Source organism: Mixophyes fleayi, chromosome 4 (assembly GCF_038048845.1).
Source record: "Mixophyes fleayi isolate aMixFle1 chromosome 4, aMixFle1.hap1, whole genome shotgun sequence".
Classification (NCBI taxonomy): domain Eukaryota; kingdom Metazoa; phylum Chordata; class Amphibia; order Anura; family Limnodynastidae; genus Mixophyes; species Mixophyes fleayi.
The window spans coordinates 208,417,205-208,441,077 of NC_134405.1; the positions used below are offsets into that span (position 1 = coordinate 208,417,205).

The 23,873-nt window shown below is 42.4% G+C and overlaps 1 protein-coding gene across 2 annotated transcripts in view; it reads left to right on the forward strand.

The window, feature by feature from the left end:
* Nucleotides 1–1,451: 1,451 nt before the first annotated feature.
* The window catches only part of KDM3B (lysine demethylase 3B), a 62,559-nt gene continuing 40,137 nt past the window's right edge, over nt 1,452–23,873 (forward strand). Inside the window, exons 1-6 of one of the 2 annotated variants that reach the window (XM_075209226.1) lie at nt 1,452–1,834; nt 4,375–4,542; nt 8,022–8,135; nt 8,271–8,379; nt 16,583–16,707; nt 17,875–17,949. In XM_075209226.1, the coding sequence (XP_075065327.1) occupies nt 1,670–1,834; nt 4,375–4,542; nt 8,022–8,135; nt 8,271–8,379; nt 16,583–16,707; nt 17,875–17,949 (756 nt within the window). In that variant the 5' untranslated portion in view covers nt 1,452–1,669. The remainder of the gene's footprint in view (nt 1,835–4,374; nt 4,543–8,021; nt 8,136–8,270; nt 8,380–16,582; nt 16,708–17,874; nt 17,950–23,873) is intronic. The other variant, XM_075209225.1, reaches the window with a different exon arrangement.

Sequence of the window (23,873 nt, forward strand, 5' to 3'; positions counted from 1 at the left end):
GAAATGGGAGGAATAACTCAAAAGAGAGGCTGGGAAGACAATAGGGTGAACCTTAGACTTTGCCTTAAGTAGATTGTCGATAACTTTTGTGAGGACAGAATCACTTGAATGTTGGGAATGAAAGCCTGATAGTAGGGGGTGGAGAAGTAAGTGAAAGGAGTGAAGATTTGATAGGTGGTTGCACACAAGCCACTCAAACAGTGATGAGAGAAATAGTGTGGTAGTTGAAGAAAGAGGTTGAATCAAGAAACGGTTTCTTTAGGATTGGTGAAATGAGCACATATTTAAAGAAGGGAATGTGTCAGTGAGTGGGAGAGGTGGAAGTGGTGAGCTAAAGGGGGCATACAGTGAGGGAGCAGAGGGAATAGTATTGAGGAAGCAGACTGTGTGGTGAAACAATTAGATGAGTACAGAGAATTCAAGCAGTTATGGGTGAGAATGAACTGAAAGTGAGTGGGGTATGTGATGGTCTGGCATTATGAGTTGTCCTGTCAAATGGTGGTCATTTTGTCTTTGAGGTAGATGACAAATTCTTGAACTGAGAAGGAGGAAGGTGGATGTGGTATAAGTGGACAGAAAAGCAAGTTGAAAGTGACAAAGGGGCATTGGGGGTTAGAAGACTGTGTGGATATTATAGAAGTGAAGTAGGTTTGCTTGGCAAGTGAAAGGGCAGTTAAGGGCAACATCACCATTTTTCTGCACCAGTTTTCATAAATTTCTGCAATAAGCTTCAGTTTCAATGCTGTATGAAACAATCTCAAGCACAAAAACCACAAACATCTATTTAGTAACTTAACATTGACGTGTCTTTCTCATAATCTCTCCATCAAAATATTTTGTAAGGCAGAAGTTTTAAAAATAAAGGACATGGTTTCATAGCTACTTAGTTTTAGTTGGGGTACTGGCTGTTACTTTATTGTTATGAATCCTTATTTTCCCACAACACTTTCAGAACTGCCCTATATGAAAGAAAGAAGCAAGGAACAACAAGACTTGACCTTTCATTTAAACTATATTGGTTAATTCTACCCATTTTCTAGGTCATTCAAGTCATTACCTTAAGAGCCACACCCATTTTATCTCACTCTATAGGGTTTACTGATATTTAAGTCCAATAGGTTTTCATACCCATTAATCATGTTTAAAAAAACATACAATATATACATTTTCCATGGTGATATAGATGATATTGCTCTTGGAGCCTGCAAGTCATTAGTCAACCAACAACCACTTCCACCTCTTTGTCTCAGAAAGATGTCCTCTCCGAGTATACGCTGACCAATCCCATTGCTATGCTTCCTAGAATGTGCATTGTGTACTCCACACCACTAGGGGCACTGTGGTTTAAAGCGTTGTTTCGACTGCATAGAACATGGGGCGCTGTTGCACACCCTGTTGCCTGAGTTCCCTGTCTGAAGAGGGCGCTCATGTGCATATAATAAGGTCTGGACTACAGAGGACGGAAGGCGCTTTAGTTTATTGTTTTGGGCCGTGGTTCTCCTCCTCGCCACACGGGGAGCTGTTGACTCCTCGCAGTGCACTCCCAGCCGCACGGCGGCGTTGTTGTGTAACGCGTTGTCCCCGCGGGTGCTGCAGAGGCCTCGCTCTTTCCACGTCCGCTGGTCGCGCGCAGTAGCCTCGGTGTACCGGGAGGAGAGCGGTGCTTGACATGACGGCCCCTGTGTCTCCGGTGGGGAAGCGGCTGAGGCTTCTGTTTGACGAGAGCTCCTCGGGACGAGAGGGAGCCCCCGATCCGTCTATCCCGCTAGGGAAGCGGGCCTGGGAGGGCGGAACCGTGCGGGGCCTGAAGGGAGCGGCGCCCGAGGAGCTGGCGGTAAGTGGCCACTCCACGCCTTTACCTGCTCGTTACTCCGGACCTCCTGTGTACTCGGGGCTCGGCGTCCCGCCTGGGCCTAGTCCGTCCCCCCGCCCGGTGATAACCTCCCCGGTCCCGTGACTGCAGCCCCTCCCCCACACCCACTGTAAACACATTAGATTGCAGATCAATGAGCAACGAATTGTGCTGCCCTCTGCAGCCAACACAACACCGCTGCCGTCCTGCCCTAGTTACACCACAAAATGGTGCTGTGATTGCTGTGTGCAGCTCGCAGGGTCCGGTATACAGTGTCCTAGTCACCGAGGTGTGCACCCACCTGAGGTCTCAGTAGGTGACACCGCTCACTGCACTTCAGGACACATGATTGGCATTGAAAGTGTTAAACTGCCTGATCCGTGTTAGTGCTTCTTGGCTCGTTTAGTTTAAAGCAAGTATGAGTGGACCTCACAGGAGCTCTAATCCTGCAGGTTTTACTTCTTGATCAGCCCAGAGAAACAAGTACAAAGCTTGAAAACTACACTAACAAACAAAATGTGTGTGAACTTTTTCATAAAACCCCAAGTGGTGAAAAATGTAGTCGCAATGTTAAGATGAATTTGCATGAAGACAATGTAAAACAGCTTTTGCTTTTTTTTATTTTTTTAATGCAAATTGTATATGGAATTAATAAGGATTTACTGGAAAGCTAGGATAAATGTGCAAGTTCTACATTTTTGGTGATTGCCACAATTTTGTGCATTACAAATGCAAGCCCCATGTCAGCTGCAGGATTCCTAAAGGTTGCATTAGTCACAATAGGGACAAATAGGTGTGTCTTCAACTATGTACCCTTTTCCATCCCTAGAGCTTTAATAAATGTTTCCCTATGTTTCTGCTTGCATAACTTATTGCACTAAAAAGCTTGTACCATGTTGTTTGGGCATATTACTAGCTGCTCATTACCATTTACCACTATTATGGTCATTTCAGTTTTCTAAAAACAAAGAAAATCAAAAGTTCACTTTTCATGACCTTATTTTGGCAATACTCTTGTGAATAACTGGGATCTATTATCCACAATGCTTGGGGTTTTATGTATGTGTTTTGTTATTTGGTGCACATTACCTGAAATATAAAACAACCTACAGGTCACCTTAGTGAATTGAATCCCCCCTTGGTAATGACTGTGTTATGACCTAATCACTGAGCTGTGAATGATGTTTTTTTTTCCTTTTGTTTCTTGAAACGTTAATATAACTGTTTTCCGGGTAAGCGATACAATTCTGCTACATTAAAACATTTATAATTCTGGAAAAAAACATATGAAATGCTAATATAAACACTGGCAAATACTTTCAAAATGTGGTATCTGCTATGCCTCCTGAAAATAGGAAGTTGTCGTCATGTTAAAGCCAATTGCACATGATAACCTCCCTGAGGGGTCTATTTATGACCCTTCGTTTTTTTCACTTGATACTTTTCAATCCTTATCTCCTTGATAAGAATTGAAAAGTAACAGCTATGTATTAAAAAAGCTTCTCAGGGACAGCAGTGCTGATAGACTGCTGTCCCTGAGAAGTGACTCACCTGATCATCGCAGTCTTTTTTCAAGTTTAAAGGCTGCGGTGATCTTCTCTTTTTTTTTTTTTTTTTTCCTTTTTTGTTAGTGCGCATGCCCCGACTGAAAAGTTGGTGCATGCGCACTAGCATACTGGACGGCAAACTGCAGGATGATTGACAGGGAGGGATCACATGATCCCTCCACACATGCGCTGTCCAGCTCTGCTCTTCAGAGCAGAGCTGGACAGCGCGAAAGTTTTCAGATATGTTAATGTACGCCAGCTTCAGATGGCGCCAGCTTCAGATGGCGTACATTAACATGTAAAAAAAGAGAAAAGTTTCTCTAAATAGACTTTCATACATAGCGGTTCTGAGCACTTCCCATACACTGTTATGGGGAGTGCTCAGAAAAACGATAGCAAATGCAAAGCAGCAAATATCTGAGATATCTGCTGTGATGCTTCAATAATACATAGCAATTTCACAGTAAACACCCGAAAACTGTTGTTTTCGGGTGTTTAACACAGGAAAAATCCTTGATAAATAGACCCCTTAGAGATGAATGGACTTTCAACTGTGTTGTACACACTAAAATGCAGCTAGATATGTTAAACTCGCGTAAAAATGACATTGGTTATTGTCCCATTTAATAGAATGGATCTTTTCGCATCTGTTTACTTATTACACTAGTAAAATGCATAATTTTAATTCCGATGGGTACATACCCTTATAGTTATACTTGGCCTTTGTTTACACCTCCATATTATTTAGTGAAGGATATCAGTGATGAATAAGATGACAGCTCTACAACTCCATCTTGTCAAACGTTTTCCAAAATCATCAGAACGGTTTTGGATTTAAGATTTATACGGTTGCTGGAAAATTAGTGTTACTAAGATCATTTATAATGGAACTATGAGACAAATCCAAAATAATGTATTTACAGTAACCAACCAAAATATGTTACTCAGACGATTATGTGAATTGTATTCCCTCAGGTGTATGTGGAATTTGATGAAAAAAGTTATAGGCCACATTCATGGATTCAAGTTCATGGAGAAGATGTTTTGGTAATCCTCCTGGAAGGTCCACTAGTTTGGTCACCTAGGAAAGAACCAATTATTATCCAAGGCACCCGGGTATGCCCCACACATTGGCCTGCACTGGTAAGTAGCCAGATGGTTACTTTGAACTATTTTGTGTTTTGTTTAGCTAGTTGACATCTGAATGTATAAATGTTTATTTTGGAAAAATAGGTAAAACACTATTTTTTTTTTTTAATAAACGAAATCAGTAAGTACATAATGTTAAATACCTGTAGCATGTACTCATAGAACTTGCTTTGATCAAAATATTAACCTTTTACTGCAATGGGGGGGTAGTAATATTATGTACCTTGGGTAGCTAGATCATTATTTTGTTTTTTCATTTTGTTATTCATCAGGTTAGTTTATCATTCCTATAAACACAATTCTTTTAGAACAGTTTTTTGTTTGGAATTATTTAATTTATTTTTTATGATCTTGTTTAGTTACCTTGACAATAAATGTAATATGAAATTAAATGATGATTTCATTTGTACAAAATTAGATTGAATACTAATCTATGTTTTAAAATCCCAGGACCCAGGGGTAGCCAATGCGATTGCTGTTGATCACAATGAACGCGCATCTTCCCTGGCTCATTAAGTGATTCTGCTAGCTCTTAAAGTTCTCTGTCTTGCTCCTAAACTATAGATTTTGTTTATCCCTGTTTTTAAAAGTATGCAGTCTCCCAGGCACATTGATGTTACATCTGTGTAACCCTCGCAATATGGATTACAGCACATCAAACACACTACTGGCTGTATGCAAAGTAATCATACACCAAAGCTATAATTCAACACACATTGCTGAAATGTTGGTTTAAAATCTGAACACTTACAAAAAAAACATTATTTGCAGAAACTGTGAACCAACCCCACTCCTATCCCACAGTATTAAACCTATAAATTGTACCAAATTTCTAGATATCATAAATAGTAAGGGAATGACTCAGAAAGGAGAGAGCATCTAAAATTAAACTATGCTGGGGTGAGATGTCCCTGTTGGTCCAGGGATGCAGTTTCGTTTCACAATGTAAGAAGTGCAGTGGAATGAGCACTCTTTTCCCCCCTTCCCCCCCAATTTATATGGTGCCCCTCCTCTTGAATTAGAGGTGTGGACTCTTTATTACTGTAGTTTAAATTAACAAGAAAAAAAAAATGCAGCTTGTATGTGGGCTAACGGATAATACAGAACAGTGATAATATGGGAGTTTGAATGTGTACAAATTGCCAGTAGATGGCATGTTCTCAAGAATATTTTACAAAGGCACCTGTTATGGTATTTACTTTCTGTCCTAAGAACAGATGCAAATTTAATTTTACAGGGTTTTTTTTTTTTTTATGGTTGAAAAGCTAGAGACAAAATACAAGTTATAGTGAGCATAGATAGGAAAAGTATAGGAAAAGTGGGTATGTGGCTCAGAGACCTAGGGTAAATGTATTAAGGAGCGATTGTTGCAAATCGCCCTTATTTGTCAACTTTACATATTTTACAGTTTTAAATTTAGCTGTCAGTCGCCAAATATCGTCTATTTGTAAAAATCCCTTCTTAATACATTTACCCCCAGGTCTATAATTTGTTACGGTCTAAAATTGAGTTTCTTAGAATCTAAATATGTAGAATTTAATCCAAAACATACTAATAGGTTAATTTGCTGCTATCAAATTGACCGTAGTCTATGTCTGTGTGTATTTTGGGGAATTTAGACTGTAAGCTTTATTGGGACAAGGACTGATGCGAGTTCTCTGTACAGTGCTGCGGAATTAGTGGTGCTATATAAATGAATAAATGATAACCCCCCCTCCTTGCAGGAGAGTGCTTGTATGGAGAACAAACTCCACATTATTAGGGCAATTGAATAGATAAACAGGCGGTAGGTAGCCTGTCGGAATGCTCACACAGGGAGCATGCTCACCATTATGCAAGTAGTATGAACGCACTGATCACTGACTCCTCACTTCTTCCCAATTAACACTTCTGAGTGTGGGCTTAATGAATGAAATTGCGCTGGCACAGTATTAAGAGAGGTTGTACATAGTGCCTTTTGTTTGTTATAATTCAAATTACAATATAGAAGATTAAAAGCAATGTCCTAATAGTTAATGAGACATTTCAAGAAAATAGCAATAACTTTTCACAAGAAATAGTTTGTTTCATTTGTCCTATGAACGGCAGTTACCAGCTGTAATTCCACACATTTCTCTCATAAGAATTACCTACTGAGATCTAGGATATTTTAGATATATTTGAACATTTTTAATTGGCTGCACAAATAAAAAACTAATTCAATTACTGTGCATGAGAAGGGCATTTCTGCGATTATAAAGTAATAAATATTGAATTTATAGGATGTTGGCCTTTTAATTTTATATATGTGCCATTAAAGTTCAGAAATGTATTGGATGTGGCAATTGATTATAATTATGACCTGGGAAACCCGTGTTTGTCATGTTTAATTTCTTTGCACATAGTAAACTTTCTTTACTTTTTCACACATTTTATATTTTGCCCATTGGTTAGTGTTATTGATAAGGGCGAATAGATTTTAGCATAACATTAGGATTTTTTTTTTATATTGTATTTTTTTTATTTTATTTAATAAATTGGAATTTATGAATGCCCCAACTTAGCCTACATATATATGACCCAAAAACAAGAATAAATATATTCTGTGTTGTATGTTTTGAGATTACCTAGGAGAAATTTGTTGTATTAAAGGCAGTGGAAATGTTATCAGAATACATAGAAGAAAGAGGTTATAAAAAGAAAAGATGCAAAGTTGGGCTCCCAAAAATGTCACAATGCTTTAAAGGATAATTCCAGTCAAAAACGGGGAAGGGGATGTGTTTTCGGTACAAATGGGTTATATTAGTTTAAATATCACTACATAGGCTTTCACTGCTATGATCCAGTAAGTCCCACTCTTAACGAATGGTCCAGAGTAGGAGGTCCTCTTTTCTGCTAACAGCCCCTCCCTCATGAGTTGACCATTTGGATAAATGAGAAACTCTTGAGGTGTACGGCTTCAACATATCCCATAGCTGTTTAAATGAAGGTCTCCTGAACAAGACATTATCTCAGGGGCAGCACTGTGGTTAGCACTTCTGCTTCATGAGTTCGTTTCCCGACAGGCCTGATCTGTGTGGAGTTTTTATGTTCTCCCCATGTCTGCGTGTTTCCTCTGGGTGCTCTGGTTTCCTCCCACACTCCAAAAAACATACTGGTAGGTTAATTAGCTGCTGACAAAATTAACCCTAGTGTGTGTGTGTGTTTAGGGAATTTAGACTGTAGGCTCCCTTGGTGCAGGGACTGATGTGAATTACAAATATTCGCTAGACATCGCTGCAGAATCTGTGGCGCTATATAAATGATGATGATCTCCTGCTTAGGACTGTTGCACAGTGACTTAGGTCAGTGTGGAACCCACTGGGTCAAGGGAGCAGAGCGTAGGTAAGTGAGATTTCTTTAACTTCTCTCCACTAATTTCACACTGTCTTACCCAGTATGATGCACAGCTAAATCTGTAAGCCCAACTGATAAATCTGTTTCCTTGTTTGCAGACATTCACATCTCTGGTGGACAAGTTGGGTCTGGGAACCCTGGTCCCTATAGAGTTTCTATTGGAAGAAATTTTGCATTTCCTACCAGATGCCAGCACCCTTCGTCTTTACCAGGTAACATATATCATTGTTAATTGAGGTAAAAACAAGACTTGATTAAACTAAAAAAAAAATAATAATTAAACAAATTTCATTTGTTTTTCTATTCAAGACGTTAACTTATTTTTTTTTTTTTCCTCCAATTTGCAGCAGATGGGAGTAGACAGTCATAAGCTGGTTTTAAAAGAACAGCCATTACTGCGAGATGCTGTAACTGATGTGATTAATTCAAGGAAAATTCAGGAGATAATTTTAAGAGGTACTGTTCAATAAGCATATGTTTGCGCTAACTATAATTACACTATCTGCATTTTCATAAGTTACTGTTATTTAGACTTTAAATTTGAAATTCAGTCAATACAGAATCAAAATGAGTGTTTTGCACATTTGATTTTCTGGGGTGGTTTGTGTTTTGTTTTTATAAATGTGTCACTGTATGCCCGAGACTAATTTTACATAACTGACTTGTATTCAACCGAATCCAAATGAAAATTGCATGTGTAGCTTTGCTCAAACTTCTGTAATCACCCTATGTAGACTTAAACATTTTAAAGCCGCTTAAAAGGTTTGTTTCTTATTAAAATAAGTTCAGAGCTTAAGGAAAAACTGTGGTAATTGTATTCCTTTACACACATTTTTTTTTTTTGTGCATATTTTTTAATGGATGCTATGGTCAAAAATATTAATGTTGGTACGGCATTACACAGGGTGTAATTGCATTGATGCAAGTTTGCACAAGTGTCCATTTTGACTGTTTAATTGCAGGAAACTATAAATGTTTTTGTAGCTTTTCACTATATCTACATTTCTCTTTCATCCGGTCTGGGGGACGCTGCTTACCATGGGTTGTGGAGGGGAGCTTGGGAGTTGGCACCTAACTAGTTAAACTTTAGTACTGCTGGCAGACCCCTCCCCTCTACAATCCCCCTGCCTCTTCCTGTCCAGTTTTTTTTTAGGTGCCCTGTAGTTGGGGCAGTGTTTTAGTACTTAGTGTAAATTTAATAGATTTACTTTATTTTATTTGATTTGTCTAGGTTTTTTCTTTCAGCAGTGGCAGCGCTGGAGTGTGTTCTATTATAGAGAACACACTCACAGCAGAACAGTGCAGGCATTCCCCTGTCAGATGAGCGCCAGCGGCGCTCACTGGCATAGAATTGGAGAGATAGGAGTGTGCCTGATTGAAGAGTGACAAGCGGTCTCACGGACCACTGTCACTCCAGCCTTCCCGATAACCGGCGCTGCCATTACAGGCAGAGAGTGCCGGTTATCGGCAACTGACAGACGCCGGCGGCCATTTTTTTTTATTTTTTTTTACTGTCGGTGCTACGGAGAAGGAGAAAAGGGGTCTATACCCCGATTTCCCCCCTCATACATAGGAGGGGGGCGTCGGGTAGCTATCGCTGCGGAGACCTCTGTCCTAGAGGTCTCCACTACTCTGCCACGCTTCAAGCCTTTAAAACAGGTTCCATTTAATTTTTGCTATAGCTGCAAAGCAGCAGTTACTGAAGGGGGGGGAGCTACAGCATAGAGTTCCCCCCCTCCTTGCAGAGAGAGATGGTCTTTCCCAGCCTTCTGGCGCCAAGAGAAGCCCGGGAAGAGTGAACAGTACGGAGGGAGCAGGCACAGGACAAACTGCTGTTGGACTTCTCCCCTTTTGGTGGCCTATGGGCTAAGTATCACCTTTATTTGAACACTTATCTAATGTTTTAATAACTGGGCTAGTAGGATTTACATTATAGTCTCCTACTGGTTTATATATATTGGTGGTGTTAATTATTACAAGTACAACTTTTATATAAAGATCAGTTGATTACTTGTTTTTTATATCTGTTCCTCCATATTTATATATATATTTATATGTATATACATATATATATTTCTTGCTCTCTCTATATCTCTCTCTCTCCATTCCCTCTGTTACTCAGCTAGAGTCTTTTTTTTTTACTCTGTGTGTTTGGTTTGCCTTCCTTTATAAGAATGACAGATAAGGGAAAGGGCCCCATGGCTAAATACTTCACATGCTCAAAGTGTCATGTAAAATTACTGTGTGGCCAGAAGGACCCTTTGGCGCTCTGCTCTGCATGTGAAGCAGGGGTTCCCACTGCGCATACCCAGCAGCTGTCAGCCCCACCGACGGAGGAACCGGCCTGGGTGGCCTCCCTGACACAGTCGGTTTCCTCCTTAGCTCAGATGGTTTTTCAGTCAAATCAGTTATCTACTGTAGCAACTTCGGTGGCTAATAATGCTAACCCACAGTCAGACCTCCCATCTTCCTCAGGTTCGAGTGCAGCGGGTTTGCCAGGACCTTCCTCATTGCAGCCTGACCCGGCCCCTGTTCTTACAGACCCGGCATGGTCTACAGCCTTTTTAAAGGGCTTGAACAAGCTTAACCAGTTGCTTGATACCGCTAGTACCCCGCCTGCTAAAAGGAGACCTAGATCAGTAAATCCCCTTATGGTCCTAGCAGACTCTGAAAAGGCTCTGAGGAAGAGGGGGAAATTTATTCGGATCCTGACCAATTACTCCAATTGGAACAGGAAGACCATCCCAAAAAACAATTTAATGATTTGGTTTTAGCGGTTAGACAGGCGTTGGACCTCCCAGAGCCGGAGGATCTTACCCCCAGAGACAGAAGATTCTTTAAGAAGGATAAGAGAAAGGCCAGCAATTTTCCCCCTTCTGCTGAGCTTAGGGTTATTGCTGAAGGGGCATGGAAGCAGCCTGAGAGAAGGTTTTCTATTCCTAGGAGATTCTCCTCCCTGTATCCCTTACAGGAGGAAGAGGTGGTTCGCTGGGAGACTATTCCCAAGGTAGATATCCCTATTGCCCGCTTGGCAAAGCATACCTTACTCCCAGCTCCTGGTTCAGCGTCCCTTCCAGACGCCAATGACCGCAAGGTTGAATCCCAGCTAAAATCCATTTTTGCGGGTTCTTCTTCCAGACCTACATTTGCCTCAGCTTGGGTGGCTAGAGCCATGGAAGCATGGGCAGACCAGCTGGCAGAGGCCTTACAGGACTCAGAACTTCTTCCCCTGGCCCTGCATTTGAAGGAGGCTTCCGGGTACCTTTATGAGGCAGCCCAGAACTCAGCGGCGGTTTTTCTCTTCTATTCAGGCGGCCTCTATTTCTGCAAGAAGAACGCTATGGCTGAAATCCTGGGAGGGTGATGCGGAATCAAAAAGGTCCGTTGAATCTATTCCGTTCTCTGCAGCAGGTTTGTTTGGCCCGGAATTAGATACCCTCATTTCACAGGCAACGGGGGGGCAAAAGCACTTCCTTGCCAGTATATTCGTATAGGAGCCGCAACCCACGGGGCAGCTCTTTCCGTCAGCCCTTTCGGGGGACCTCCTCTCATAGGGGACAGTCCTTTAGAGGCAGACAATCTAATTCTCGAGGCTCCTCCACTAGGGGGAAATCCTCGTTTGCATCTAAGCGCCAGGCCTCCAAGACCCAGGAGAAGCCTGCTTCCTGACGACCACCCTGTACCAGGGGGCACCAGCGGGGGGACGTCTGACTCTGTTTTGGGAACAGTGGGCAGAGTCTTCCCAAGACCCTTGCATCCGGGATATTATTTCAGAAGGGTACAGGATAGACCTGTTGGGCCCGGCCCCGCAGCGTTACTTCCAGACCCTGCTACCCCGTGATCCATTAAGAAGACAGGCTATACAGGATTGTGTCGCTTCTCTTCTGCTTCAGAAGGTCATCTGCAGAGTCCCAGATTGCCAGAAAGGGCGGGGGTTCTATTCCAACCTGTTCCTAGTCAAGAAGCCGGACGGCTCCTTTCGTCCCATCCTAAACTTAAAGGGCCTCAATGTTCACTTAAGGGTGGACAGATTTCGGATGGAATCTCTGAGGTCAGTAATAAACGGCCTAGAAAAGGACCAGTATATGGCGTCCATAGATATAAAGGACGCATACCTCCACGTTCCCATTTGGATCCACCATCAGTCTACCAGTTTCGGGCCCTCCCCTTCGGCCTCTCAACTGCGCCAAGGGTCTTCACGAAAATTATGTCAATAATGGCAGCATGTCTTCACCTGCAGGGAGTTCAGGTCGTTCCTTATTTGGACGACCTACTCATCAAGGCTTCCTCAGAGAATTGCCTACTTCATCATTTATCCCTCACCCGAGCGGTTCTCGAGGACCACGGTTGGCTGATAAATTCAGCGAAATCCCAGATGGTTCCATGTCAGCGCATGGTTTTCCTGGGACTCATCATGGACACCAGCAAACAAAGAGTGTTTCTCCCAGTAGAGAAGATCAGCTTTATTCAGACTGTAACTACTCAGGTTTTGTCTTCCCCAAGCCCCTCAATGCATTTATGCATGAGGCTACTCAGAAAGATGGTGGCCTCCTTCGAGACCATTCCCTTTGGTCGGGCCCATTCTCGATGTTTCTAGTGGGATCTACTGTCGCAGTGGTCAGGATCACACCTACACCTGGAACTTCAGAAGATCTCCCTATCCCCGAGGGCGAGAGAATCTCTTCAGTGGTGGCTGGTTCAGGATCATCTGAAAGTGGGCAGATCCTTCGCTCCATGGTCGTGGATCATAGCCACGACGGACGCCAGCCTGAAAGGTTAGGGGGCGGTAATCTTGCACCTCCGACTTCAGGGACGCTGGTCGGTTCAGGAATCCGCTCTATCTATAAATGTATTAGAATTGAAGGCCATTCTCTTGGCCCTCAAGGGGCTTCTTCGAGGCCACCCGGTCAGAATTCAGTCCGACAATGCCACGGCTGTGGCATATGTCAACAGGCAGGGAGGAACCAGGAGTGCAGCTGCCATGGACATTGCAGCTCAAATATTGGTTTGGGCAGAGCTAAACGTTCCAGCAATATCTGCAGTTTTTATTCCAGGAATAGAAAACTGGGAGGCGGACTATCTAAGCCGAATCCAGATGATGCCGGGAGAGTGGTCACTCCACCCGGAAGTCTTCCAGTCTCTGGTTCGGAAGTGGGGTCTTCCGGACATAGATCTCATGGCCTCCAGACACAACAGGAAGGTCCCAAGGTTTTGCGCAAGGGCAAGAGACCCCCTAGCGGTGGCAGTGGACGTCATGACGATGTCATGGGAGTTCAGGATGGGATACCTGTTCCCTCCAATTCCCATGCTTCCTCGCGTCCTCAAACGAGTAAGGCAGGGCGGTCTGCCAGTAATTCTAGTTGTTCCCTCTTGGCCCCGCCGAGTGTGGTACGCAGACATATTGTCAATGGCGGAAGGACCAGGGGTCCATCTTCCGCATCGAGACTACCTTCTTCTGCAGGGTCCATTCCATCACCAGAGTTTACCTCGGCTCAGTTTAACGGCATGGCTTTTGAAGCCAGCCTCTGGAGGTCTAGAGGTTTTTCTTCCAGCGTAGTTAACACTTTGATGTTAGCTAGGAAACCTGTTTCATCTCGCATCTATCACAGGATTTGGAAGGCCTACATTAGGTGGTGCGAAAACAGGACATGCAATTCGTCAGTTTTTCATATTCCTCGCTTGTTAGCTTTCTTCAAAAGGGCCTGGAAGCAGGTCTCAGATTAGGTTTCCTAAAGGTACAGGTATCTGCACTTTCAGTATTTTTTCATATGAAATTTGCTGATTTGCCAGATATTAGAACTTTTTTCCAAGGAGTCTTGCACATACAGCCTCCTTATGTACCTCCTACAGCTCCGTGGGATCTCAACATGGTACTGGATATGCTCAAGGGGCCTCCATTTGAGCCCTTGAGGGAGACAGATTTAAAATGGTTGACCTGGAAGGTCCTCTTTCTTTTGGCAATCGCATCAGCTCGTAGGGTTTCTGAATTAGGAGCCTTGTCCTGTAGAGAACCTTATTTGGTTTTCCACGAGGACAGAGCGGTGTTAAGGACCCTTCCTTCCTTTGTCCCCAAAGTAGTGTCAGCTTTCCATCTTAACCAAGAAATTGTAGTTCCGGTTTTTTCATCTGCTTCTCATTCAGATAAACAATCTATGGATAAGTTAGATGTTGTTAGGGCTCTCCGCATATGTCAAAAGAACTTCCCAGATTAGACGTACTGACTCTCTGTTTGTCCTTTATGACGCTAATAAGAGAGGCTGGCCAGCCTCAAAACAGTCCATCGCAAGATGGATTACGTCTACCATCAGACAAGCATATATAAAGGCTAACCGTCCTGTGCCGGAGAGACTTGCAGCCCATTCCACCAGATCGGTAGGGGCTTCGTGGGCAGCAAGGAATGGAGCTTCTGCAGACCAGCTTTGCAGGGCAGCCACCTGGTCCTCTGTCCACACCTTTACAAAATGTTATCAGTTTAATGTCTTTGCATCAGCTGATGCAGATTTCGCTCGTAGTGTTTTTTACGAGCGGGATTTTCAGAGTAGTCCCACCCTTAGGGGGCTGCTTTAGAACGTCCCCATGGTAAGCAGTGTCCCCCAGACCGGATGAAAAAGAAAAGAGGATTTATGTACTTACGTTAAATCCGTTTCTCTGATTCCGTCTGGGGGACACTGCGATCCCTCCCTTCTGTTTTTCTTCTGTGTGCTCTTGTTTGACTGCCCTTTTTTATCCTGGGGCTTTTTAAAACTAACTGGACAGGAAGAGGCAGGGGGATTGTAGAGGGGAGGGGTCTGCCAGCAGTACTAAAGTTTAACTAGTTAGGTGCCAACTCCCAAGCTCCCCTCCACAACCCATGGTAAGCAGTGTCCCCCAGACGGAATCAGAGAAACGGATTTAACGTAAGTACATAAATCCTCTTTTTGCCACTTCTCATTGTTAAAAATGTATTTGTATGATCCCTAAGTAACTTGTGTCTTTCGTTAATAGGCTTGTCAGGCTAGTTGAGTAAATTGATTAAAAGATAAGACCAAGTGAGCATTGGCTACTGAGTAATGTTAAGCACAGAGGCTTATTCTAGCAAATGCTGAGAGATCAGATCATACATGTGTGGCTATATAGTTGGGTACAGATGGGTCATAATACATTTTGGTGCAGTCGGCATGACTTTAGTCTTTACTGTTGGCATGGCCAAGAATAATCACACACAAATTATTCTGGGCTGATAACTGTTTGGAGGCCACTCGCATAATCGGCCATTTTGACGATATTGTGCATTTTAATTTCCTATGAAATACAATACCAAACTTGATAAAGACAAGTTGAACATATGGATTGTTACTACACTCTCTATTTGAAACACCACAGTATTGTGATATCTGTTTCACAGGACCCTTACATGCTAATGGAGGACCTTGCTCAATACACTCTTTGGCTTTCTGCTTGTCTAAGTGCCCTTGCTCACATCATGATGTTGTCCTGTCCTCATTCAATCAACATAGATAGGTCACTGCATTCTGCACTCTTCTCCTGAAATAGTGTCTGCTATTGTGATCATTCCATTATGTTTAGCTACAGGTTGTATTATTCCCACATATTTCAAAATGGGCAGCATCCCAGACAAGGATGAGATGAAGATTAAATAGAGTTGGGTGCTCAGACTCTAGGCAAACAAACCTTAATTTTTTTTTTTCCAATAGCCATATTTGTTTCAGTACAGTGCTTTGTAAACATGTAAATGACTTCTATAATTGCTTGGGTTTCAGTGACTTACAAAGAATGTATGAAATAAGGAAATTATTGGGGGAAAAAACCCAGTAAATCAAAGGTTAACTTGTTGGAATCCTTTTGTGAAATCTGTAACTCCTTTAAGTTTTTGGAGGGTCACTATTTAGGTATTCACTAGTAGCAATAATCAAAGCTTTAGTTTTACACTCAAATATAGTCTGCTGTAAAAACACTGTAAAACTGCTAAATAGGATAGCTTTGTCATAAATCAGAAATGTCATCCTTGACTGGCATCTGAATTTTCTTCAATCTAAGTAACTTCAGGGCTAAACCAAACTATGGAAAAATGCAGAAATTGCCTTTTGTGTTTCCTTAAATCTCTCCTTGGCAACTGCTATTATGGGATTAATCCTCATACTTGCTGAAGGTTAGGCAGGAAAGAAGTTTGCACCAGAAGTATATAAGGTTACTTCCTCCTTGCCCATCATCACTCTTCCCCAGTATTGCACATCACATGTAACAAGAAAAGGTCAAACCATGTCTGAAGGTTTCCTTACCTTCTATGAGACTATTATTGATCTGTGAAGCTATTGTTTTGCAAACTTACCCTTTCAATCTCCATAACCTCAGAAAAACTTTGAAGGTACAGGTAACTTATTGGACCTTGTAATAGAAGACCTTGCCTGACAGGCAGAGAATAAGGTTCCACCGCTTTGATTAGCCCCTGAGAGAAACATGCTCTCCTGTCATTAATACTATAATAGCAACTGCCAAGGAATAATGAAATGGTATCATTCACTTTGAAGTTGTGTAGTTTAAATTCGTGTTTTGAAGTATAACTTGTCTATTTTTTTTATTTTTTTTTTTTCAAATCTTCCCTTATTTTAACTTTTAACATTGTGTATAAATGTTTTAACATTTCTAAATATTTTTCTAGGTATTTGCAGTATTCAAGGTCAGGAAGTTAAGGTTTTCAGACCAGATGAAGAACAAGCATGGGTTTGTGGAATTGTGACCCATCAGGACCCTCTTACCCGTATAATAAATGTTACAATGAAAGAGGTATGTATGACCTTTGTGACTTCCACTCCTATATGTCGCCTACATCGTTTTCTTTGTCTACCCAATCATCTTTCAGCTAGGGCTTTTTCTTGGAAATATATTGCAGTGAATCTAATTTTAGTTCCATTTTTATATATATATGTATATGTGTATATATATGTATATGTATATGTATATGTATATGTATATGTATAGTGTGTAATGTGTGTACATATATATGTGTGTGTGTGTGTAGAAATCATAGACATTTCATTGGCTTCACAGTATTCAAAAATTGTAGCGCTTGCTTACATAAACATGTCCTGTGTATACTAAAAGATGTACTTCAGTTAGATTCAAGGAGTACCATCCACCTGTTAAATTTATCTCAAAATTATTTTAAAGCTGCATTGCCGTCTAGGTAAAAAAATATACCAGCTGGGGTCCCAGTAGCTGCTGTTTTTTTCCTGGAGGAGGGCTGGTGTGAGCGGGAGTTGACTATTCACAAGCCGGGGTTGTAAGAAAAATATAGATGATAGTGCAGCTTTTAATGTATTGGTAACAAAAAAAGTCTTATACAGAACCTCTAGGAATGGGTTATTTTCACACTTTTAAAGACAAATGGGAATGATTCATTTTTGTACTTTGTAGAAACTTATACAAAGTACAAGGAAAGGTTCCTCATAAGTGGTCATGCAATACAGATGGAATCCCTGCTTTAATTTACCTACTTAATATATTATAGCTCTAAATTGAAATGAGATATATCAACTATCCTTGAATTTTGTTTGACTTTTGTTCATCATTGGACGACATCTAGGTGTACCCACTCCAAACCGCCCCCTCCCTTTCCTCCTCCCTACTTACATGCAGCTGCACACTAAGGGGTAGAGCGCTGTCAGTGTGGCAGATTTTTCTTGTCCTATTTCTACATGCAGGTTGGGTAAACCCATATTCACAGCATACGTACTGAGCTGGCATTTTGTAGTTGCAATGCGTTAACCGTGATAGTCCCAAGGCAATGGGTAGTAGTGTACCAAGTGAGCCTGTAAATAGCATTGGGAGACCAGCCCCTTTAACAAATGGCATGTGTATATTATAATGCATGATTATGTGTGTGTATGTATTTATGTGCGAGGTTTTCTAATTCTTCTCATAGTAACTTTTTCTCCCCCCTACTGTTCATAGGGTGCAGAGACTGTGACAATTGATCCAAAATTGGTGCATGTCGTGCTAGTTGATGAATCGGTGTTAGAACCTGAGGTAATGTAGCTAATTATTATGTTTCTAAATATATGCTTGTTTTGTAATTAATAACTTACATGGTAGACCCATTTTATTTTCTCAATACAATTTGTAGTTTATTTTGGTAGCTCAATAGAGTGTATGTATATGTGTATATCTATATCCTCTACACTCCATGTACAGACTGGGGTGCAAGAGTGGGTTGCTCACATTGTATAGACAAAAACAGGGATGCTCTCCAAATAAATAATAATGCTGTACTAACTATTTATTAAAAACAGGAAATGTTAGTTCCACATATTGCAATATATGTTAAGCTGACTCACGCCAAAGTCTTCCCATTCTGGTCGGTTTTAACGTGATCAAATGCTATGCTTCTTTTTTTTTTTTTATCTGGGCTAGAGGCTTACCTGCACACAGCTTTTAAAGGCAAGTGTTTTCCAAGCACTAGCAGCCTTGGAACACCTGTCATGTTAGGACTGACCCGAATGGGAAGACTTTGGTGTGAGTTGGTCAGCTTAACTTATATGGCAATATGTGGAAGTAACATTTCCAGTTTTTAATATAGAAAAGTAGTTAGTACAGCATTAATTATGTATTTGGAGAGTGCAGTGTATCCATGCATGTTTTTAAATATATATTTATATATATATATATATATATATATATATATATATAAAATTTGGATATTTATAAAAAACTGAGAAGCATGCTTCCACCCCTTATTTTTATGCCTGTTGTGTAGGACCCACAGATAGTTTAAATCTCTTCTACAACTTGTAATGTTTTTGGGGATGCGTATATACATATCTGTCCCTCCCACTTGCACCCTCTCTAGCTCTAGTGTTTTTATCCCTAGTACAATGCATGTAAATGGGTCTGAAAATGTAAACCACCTTTTCCTATGACCCCATACCCAGTTGCAGTTAGCAGTGTTGAGATTTTCTGAGCACTGCCTGCTCCGTTCAACTGCATCTACATAGCCTATGTAATCTCAAATAGCCTCCCAAACATGAGCAAATTCAGTTCACCTATGGTTTCACTTTTATACTGAGGTTTTGAGAAGAGGGCATGTTGTAAGGCTAGCTCCAGCGGTAAATTGGTGATCAGGATTGCCTATCTGTAGGTTTAAGTTGTTGGAACAAATGTGTTACTAGTAATCAGACAGTTATGTTTGTGCACGTAGTAAATGTGTTTTGAGGAATTAACAATTGGCTCATGAATTGTCCTGATATGGAAAGCTAACCAGCCCAGTTAGATTTGACATCTCTGGCTTGTAAATCACTGGACATTAAGTATGAACGATAGGAGGGAAATGTTTATGATTTTAAATAGTCCTAATAACACACTAAGGGGAGGGAGATTCAATTGGCTTCGGGATGACTCAATGTGTCTCCCGAACTTTCCACAGAGACACATCGCTGTCTTACTTTTTTACTTAAATCTTCTCATTTTCTTTCGAGCCCTGAGGGAAAATGGACAGATTTCTGTACCGTGGTAGCTGGCACAGCCAGACTTTGAGGCTAATTGAATGTGCTCTATAAATGTTCATTTAAAATACATAATTGATTGGAGTGTAGTTTGGACGCCAATTGAGCAGCTGCGTTTTACCTGGACTCTGGGAGCCGTTTTGTATTATCCCCTGAGACGCAAACTTTTACACCCTGCACATGCTGTGTGCTCCCAGGCGGCCAATAGCTTTCCTTCAGGACCAGTCTGCTAGCCCTGAAAGACAGTCTGACGTCTCTTGCATCCACCCAGGCTCCGGTCTGATTTGAGGCCTGGTCTGGGTCCTAACCCCCCTCCCTCCCGCAGACGGGACCCAACTCTAGTCCTGAGGATTCCGTGGTTTGGACGAGACGGACTGCCTTCTCTCTAGCTGCGGGCTCCCGCTGACCGCCCATGAAAGTAATTTGCAGCCGGTGCTGTGTTTGTGGAGCTTTAGACCCGAACCAAAGACCTGCCCTGCACAAAGTGGACTTGAGACCTGCATTTTGTGAGAGGGAGACAGGGCCGCCATTTTGCGAAGCCTGCTGCCAGCCTCGATTCCGGTAGTTTAGACCTTGCCTGTGTATTACTATAAAGATACTGCAGAGACTTGGGTACAACTCCACCCTGCCTTTCTCCCGTCCCTTACTACAGCTCACAACCCACTGCTGTGGCCATACGCTCCCCTTCCTGCTCTTCCCCTGGCTGGTGAGCTATCGTACTCCTTCCCACCTCTGTGCCTGTGTGGAGTGGCTGGGATCCTATCTGGGGCTCTTCATAGCGACTGAGGCCACGCTGTCTGCATAGGCCACAGTACACCACCACTGCAACTATACAGCGGGCGACCTCCTGGACATAGTCTACCTGTCCGCACCATGTTACAGAGATTGCCAATGCTATTGGGAGGCATCACTATAACATGCGAGTCTTCCCCTTTTCATCTGGAAAGGCTTGTTACCATGCATAACACTGGAACACTGATAAGCTGCCCCCTGCCTCAGGGTTCTGTCATTCACCTGATTTCTAAGACGCTTTGGTGCTGTCTCTGCACCTGTGGATGTCCGCTGTGGACTCGCCCTGTACAGTGTATAACTGTCCTTTTTTCTTTGAATCCATATGTGTAACTCATAGACACGCAGTGGCTGTTTGAGTTATTGCAGGCTCCTAGTAACATTGACTTTTTTTCTATTCCTGCTGGTTCCACTGGACTACACTGCCATCTAGTGGACATCTGAGATATTGCAGGCAACCAGAAACATTTGCTTTTTCCAACTCCTGATTGTACAAGTGGTCGGCAACATTATCTAGTGCCCACTTGGGTGGTTGAGTGCCCTGGACCCCTTTGTTACATTTGGAGCTGCACAACATTTTCCTTCTTGCTCTTGGCTCTGACCATAACTCCGCGGCCGGCTGATGGATAACCGATCACGATGCGTGACTTTAGCCTAAACTTATCTCTATATAAGCAGCACCACCAAATACTGCTGTGTCCACCAGGGACCTTTTCTGAAGCCTAGGCACTTACCCTGTCGCAAAGTTCCTGCATGGATCTCCATTTTCTATTTCATCCTATCTGGGGCTGCTGTTCTATTTCACTGCTACCATGGGGCTGTGTGAAAGGAGTGGATTTTGGCACTTGGCATGATACATTAACAAGGTAACTAGTTAACAGACCCCTCCCCTCTGCAACCCCCCTCTAGCCTCTTCAGTTTTAGTTGAGTACCCAAGGGAGTTGGGCTTACTTATGTTAGATGGTTAATTTTCTTTATTTAAAAGGATTTTATTATATATATATATATATATATATATATAATTTTTTGTTCACAGTGCGCACAGCTAATAAACTTCAATTCTACATACTTGTAGACATACAATCAAATAGATATCGTGCTATATATAATGTCTGTGGTCACTCCTTTTTCCACGGAAAGGGTAAACAGCAGAGTTTAGTCTGCGCGTCCTCCCCTTCCACCACACGATCTCCACTGGTAAAGCAAGACTCCCAAAATATCAGACAGGACCACCTCTACGCGTTTCGTGTCTTAAGACTCGACGAAGTCTTACGAGACGAAACTCGTAAAGATGGTTGTGGATATACTTTGATAAAAGTAACCTCTCATGATGTCCGAGATTGGAAATTAGAAGTTAGCGTCTTTTGTGATCTATGCCTGAAACCTTTTCTTTTCTGATACATGCAAATTCTGTTATTTTTAAAAAGCGCTATTTGGATAACACTATGGAAGCACCCCCGTCTGTTTGATGTTTTAGGGGAAAAAAAAAAAAAATTATATATATATATATATATATATATTTCTTACAGAAGTGTGCTCTGTCCTACAAAGTACACTCGTTCAGGGAGAGGGGCGGCTCTCACTGACAGCAGTTCTAGTCTCCTCTAGGTCTAGAAGGAGACTAGAATTAAACATCAAAGTCTCTTTAAAAAGGTCAGGAGACAGGCGTTCCGGTTTCCTTCCATCAGTGGAGCTGAAAGTAATCGCAGAAGCATCTTGGAAACAACCTGATTGCAGGTTTGTTATTCCACAAGGTACCTTGCTCTATTCCCATTACAGGAAGATAATCTAAAACATTGGGAACAAGTCACAAGGGTTGATACGCCAGTGACACGCTTGGCTCGCCACACCCTGTTCCAGGGACAGCCTCCCTGCAGGATCCCACTGACTGTAAGATAGAGGCTTTCTTAAAGTCCATCTGCACTGCAGCAGGCACTTCATTTAGACCCATGTTTTCATCAGCAGTGGTTGCCAGGGCTATGGAAAGATGGGCTGACTAGTTGGCAATGAGTCTGCAAGATTCAGACTTGCTTCACCTTGCCCTTCACCTCAAGGAGTCTTCAGGATACTTGTGAGGCGGCCCAAAACGCAGCCTCCATCTCCTCCTCGGTTTTCGCAGTGGCAGTCACGGCCAAGAGAACCCTATGGCTGAGGTTCTGGGATGCAGACACCGAATTAAAGAAATCTCTGGAATCTCTCCCTTCCTCAGCTGGAGTGCTATCCAGGACTGAATTGGACAGCATAATTTACTAGGCTTTCTACCAGTCATTGTCCCAAAGCCTAGGGCTCCCAGGTTTGGATCATTTAGACAGCCCTTGCGGTTGCACTGATCTGGTCGGGCCCAGGCACACAGGTACAGACCTTCTGGCACAGAGGACACTCATACCGAGGTAGGTCTTCCTCCTCCATATTTCGTCCTTCTCCCAAACTCCCCGATAAACCGGCAGCTTGATGCCCCCCTTCTCGCAGCGGCGGAAATGGGGGGACTTCTGTTTCTGTTCAAAGATCAGTGGGCAGAGTCCTCGGGAGGACCATTGGATTCGCAGGATTATGATGAGAAGTTACCTAATAAACCTGTTGGGTCCAGCCCCTCGTCGGTTTTTCACAACCAGCTTACCCCACAACCCACAAAGAAGACAGTCATCCGGAAAGTCCCGAAATGCCAAAAGACGGGGTTTTTACTCCAACCTATTTTTGGTCCGAAAGCAGTAGGCCCTCCACCTCTCACCGCAATCTATTGTTATATTTTAGCAGACTGGCTTAATCAGCCAGGTCCCTAGCTTTACTTTGCTCTACTGCTCTCCTCTGAGGCACACAACCATCTGGTTCACCCGTTTCTGTCCCTCATGCCTCCGGGAGGCAGGTATGGTGCTTGATGCCTGTTATAGTTTGTTTTGTTTTCTTCTCACATTTATAGCAATATCCTGAATGCAAATGTTTATAATACTGTTTCTCTTTAGGCAGGCTAGCTCTGTTGTTGCTGCTTATATTTTACTGTTGCATTTATCTGTTACATTTTGGTATTCCTTTTTAAATACCCTGGTGTTGGGTCAACCAGGTCCAGATCCATGCCCTCATACTTGTTCCACTTTTCTGCTACTTTTTTTTTCTTTCCCCTCCCTCCTTTGGCAAAATCCCTAGTTTCCACATGGAAATTATTTTTGTTTCCCCCCCCCTGTTAGCTCCTTCCCTGGTGTCACCCCAGTCCCTCTTCTCCCCCAGCCCTATGAAGACTGTCAATAGGTTCATGTATTCCTCTTCTCAGGTTATGTTCAAGGTTGTTTCTCACCTCTACATGGTCCAGATCCTGTCTGTAAATGCCAATGGGCTGAATTCCCCAATAAGCATAGAATAGCCCTTTAAATATTTTGCCATTCATAAAGCGGATATAGTAGTGGTCCAGGAGACCCATTTCTCCCTGCATTCTCCATATCCGAACAATGCCCGTTATTACTGGCACTTGGATTAGAGATATGCAACATAAGGCAATGTACAAGCGTTTGTCACAAATATTGTACAGCCGCCGCCTCCTTGCATTACCCCCTTAACAACAGAAATAATAGTTGCGTCATAGTCACATCATTTACTCGTGCCGGGATGTTCTGTGCTCACAATATTTGGACATCCGTTTTACAAACAGTAAGAATTGTAAGTTTGCCAGGA